At 40.6% G+C, this 2,766-nt stretch overlaps 1 protein-coding gene across 2 annotated transcripts in view; it reads left to right on the top strand.

The window, feature by feature from the left end:
- The first annotated feature begins 2,105 nt into the window (after positions 1-2,105).
- SKA1 (spindle and kinetochore associated complex subunit 1) overlaps positions 2,106-2,766 on the top strand; it is a 65,870-nt gene continuing 65,209 nt past the window's right edge. Inside the window, exon 1 of one of the 2 annotated variants that reach the window (XM_085877533.1) lies at positions 2,106-2,208. In XM_085877533.1, the coding sequence (XP_085733659.1) occupies positions 2,178-2,208 (31 nt within the window). In that variant the 5' untranslated portion in view covers positions 2,106-2,177. Of the gene's footprint in view, positions 2,209-2,509 lie in introns of those variants that run through there. The other variant, XM_085877534.1, reaches the window with a different exon arrangement.

Genomic DNA, 2,766 nt, shown 5'->3' with positions numbered 1-2,766 from the left:
GCCTCCTCCTATAGCATAAGGGAAGGCTTTTTTCATTTCAGAGCTGTAGCTTGGAGCCGGTTGGGACTTTCTTGATGAAATTTTGGATCAATTATATGAATCGAAGGTATGCAGGGTTGACCTATTTTTGATATTGACCTAATTTTAAGGTCATGACCTAATTATAGTTACGTTTATATTTTCACCATAACTCGACTAAAGTTTGGCCAATTGGAACGAAATTGTCTTCTCTCGATAGCTTATGGCAAGGAGCATTTAGACTCAATTTACATCATACCCCTCTGGGTTAAAGGTCAAGGTGTTACGCCCCGTGGAGCATTAAATCGGAATTTAGGATTTTCTCCCTTTTTTCAGCAAATGTCCGAGAAATTTTTGAATGAAATTTTGCATCAATAATGGGAATAAAAGTATTCAGGTTTGACATGTTTTTTTGACCTTGACCTAATTTGAAGCTCATGACCCAATTATAGGCATTTTAACATTTTCACCAAAACTCGACAGGTTTGTCCAATAGGAACAAAATTGCTCTCTCTCTCTCTCTCTCTCTCTCTCTCTCTCTCTCTCTCTCTCTCTCTCTCTCTCTCTCTCTCTCTCTCTCTCTCTCTCTCTCTCTCTCTCTCTCTCTCTCTCTCTCTCTGCAAGCTGCATTTAAACTTCATTTACATCATACCCCTCCAGGTTAAAGGTCAAGGCATTACACCCCTTTGAGTACGATACCACCATTTAGGATTTTCTCCCTTTTTTCTGCCAATGTCTGAGCTGTATCTCAGAGCCAGCTGGGACTTTCGTAATGAAATTTTGCACCAATAATGAGAATAAAAAGTATGTAATGTCGACATAACACATTGACCTAATTTATGAGGTTATGACCCAATTCGAGACATTTTATCTTTTTTTTTCTTTTACCACAACTCGACTTAGGTTTATCCAATCGGAAGGAAATTTCCCTCTCCAGAGCAAGTCACGTTTATGCTTTATTTACGTCATACCCCTCCGGGTTAAAGGTCAAGGTCAAATGTTGGTCTGAAAAGAAAAAACAACAACGCGTTTTTCTGTCATCGCTTGGATCTCAAAGACCCCCTTGGAATATGTTCTTGCATCATGATAGTGTGTCTGCACTCGATATGTGATCAGTGTTTTTGACCGACTTCTGTTCCCCTGCTGTTCAAGAGGTGTATAAGCACAGTGCTATTCGGTACGCAACTCTCCAGCGTGTGGCGCTGTCAAGAGCGAGGTGCTTGATGGAACAAAAAAACATTAAAAAAAATCGACAATGATGACATTGTCGTTATGTTTTATTTTCTATTTGCCTTTCAAATTAATCGAGAAACCTCATCACATCTTAATGCTGAATATAAACGTCATATTGATTACAGGGTTTTCAGAGCGATCCCATAACGCCGTGCGAGCGGTCGTGCTGGTTGTTTGCACTTCCCTGGCATTCTGGAAACGATTTCGTTGTTGAAGATTTACTGCAACGGATGGTTACGCGAAGTATTTGGCCTTGTTTGGTCTCATTGACCTTCTCTCGCATGATTCGCCGAACCAACCAAGATGGCGCCCACGCATTGCATCATGGGAGACTGAAAACCCCTTGACGCAAGACTTTGACGATAATATAACTACATCATTATGATGTATAAGATATTTTTGCTGGAGTGTCACAAAAAAAAGACACCTTTGAAAAATAATTGGCAGCGCATTTTTTTATTAAATAAAAAAAAATACATAGCAGAGGATGGTTTCGATCCATCGACCTCTGGGTTATGGGCCCAGCACGCTTCCGCTGCGCCACTCTGCTCTGCGGGATTTGCTTACGTGTCATATTTATTTATCCATTACAGTGAAAAAACGCCGTAAATGTCATAATTACAAAGGTACCGTCAGCTTTACAAGCTGTATTTTCCCCATTGTTTCTATTCAGATTTTTTTTTTTTTTGTTATTATTCTTTGTCCCATTTTGGGCCTTCTCTTTTTTGCTCGACGATTTCCTTAAACATGTGTTTTCTCAGCAACGACGTCCGATTGGCATGAAATTTTAACCGAAGGTGCAACGACTCAAGCAGAATTTTTAATGATAATTATGACGTCATAGGTCACGTGGGGTGGTAGTCATTTTGGAAAACGGAAAAACTTTGGACGTCTTCTCTGGAACCGCTCGCTGGAAAAATTGAAACATGGCTCATTGTGAAGACCTCCACAAGGGCTGTAAGTGCTGTTAACTGTGACGTCATCTGTGAAGTGGTATTCCGGCGAAAATTCCTTATGTCCAACACTGCATCCCATCAGCATGAAATTTTCTGAGGTTCATCTTGAGAAAGATGTGGACGCCAAAAAATGACGTCATCCATCACGTGGTCTGGCAGCCATATTGGTTAAAAAAAACGAGGAAAAAAATCTTTTTCTCCAGAACCGCTTTGGAGATCAATGAAATTGCACACAAATGATCGAGTGGCCATGCTGAATAAATCTTGATCACAATGACGTCATAGGTCACATGGTCTGTCAGCCATCTTGGATTTACCCTCAAACCTTCAAAAATATTCTTCTCCAGAACGGCGAAACAGATTGAGGGGAACCTTCACAGACATGCTCCTCATGACTTGGGGATACTAGGGTAATTAAGAATAATTGATTGGTCACGTGATTCGACAGCTATATTGGATGGAAAAACGAACCTCATCCAATCAAGACGAAACTTCACACACACGATCGTCTCCCGAATCATGGGCAGAATACCAATTTTCAATGCCATCGGTCATGTGG

The sequence above is a fragment of the Eptatretus burgeri genome, chromosome 4 (assembly GCF_056783735.1).
Source record: "Eptatretus burgeri isolate ZD-2024b chromosome 4, Ebu_testis_v1, whole genome shotgun sequence".
Classification (NCBI taxonomy): Eukaryota; Metazoa; Chordata; class Myxini; order Myxiniformes; family Myxinidae; genus Eptatretus; species Eptatretus burgeri.
This window is presented reverse-complemented; position numbering and strand designations above follow the sequence as displayed.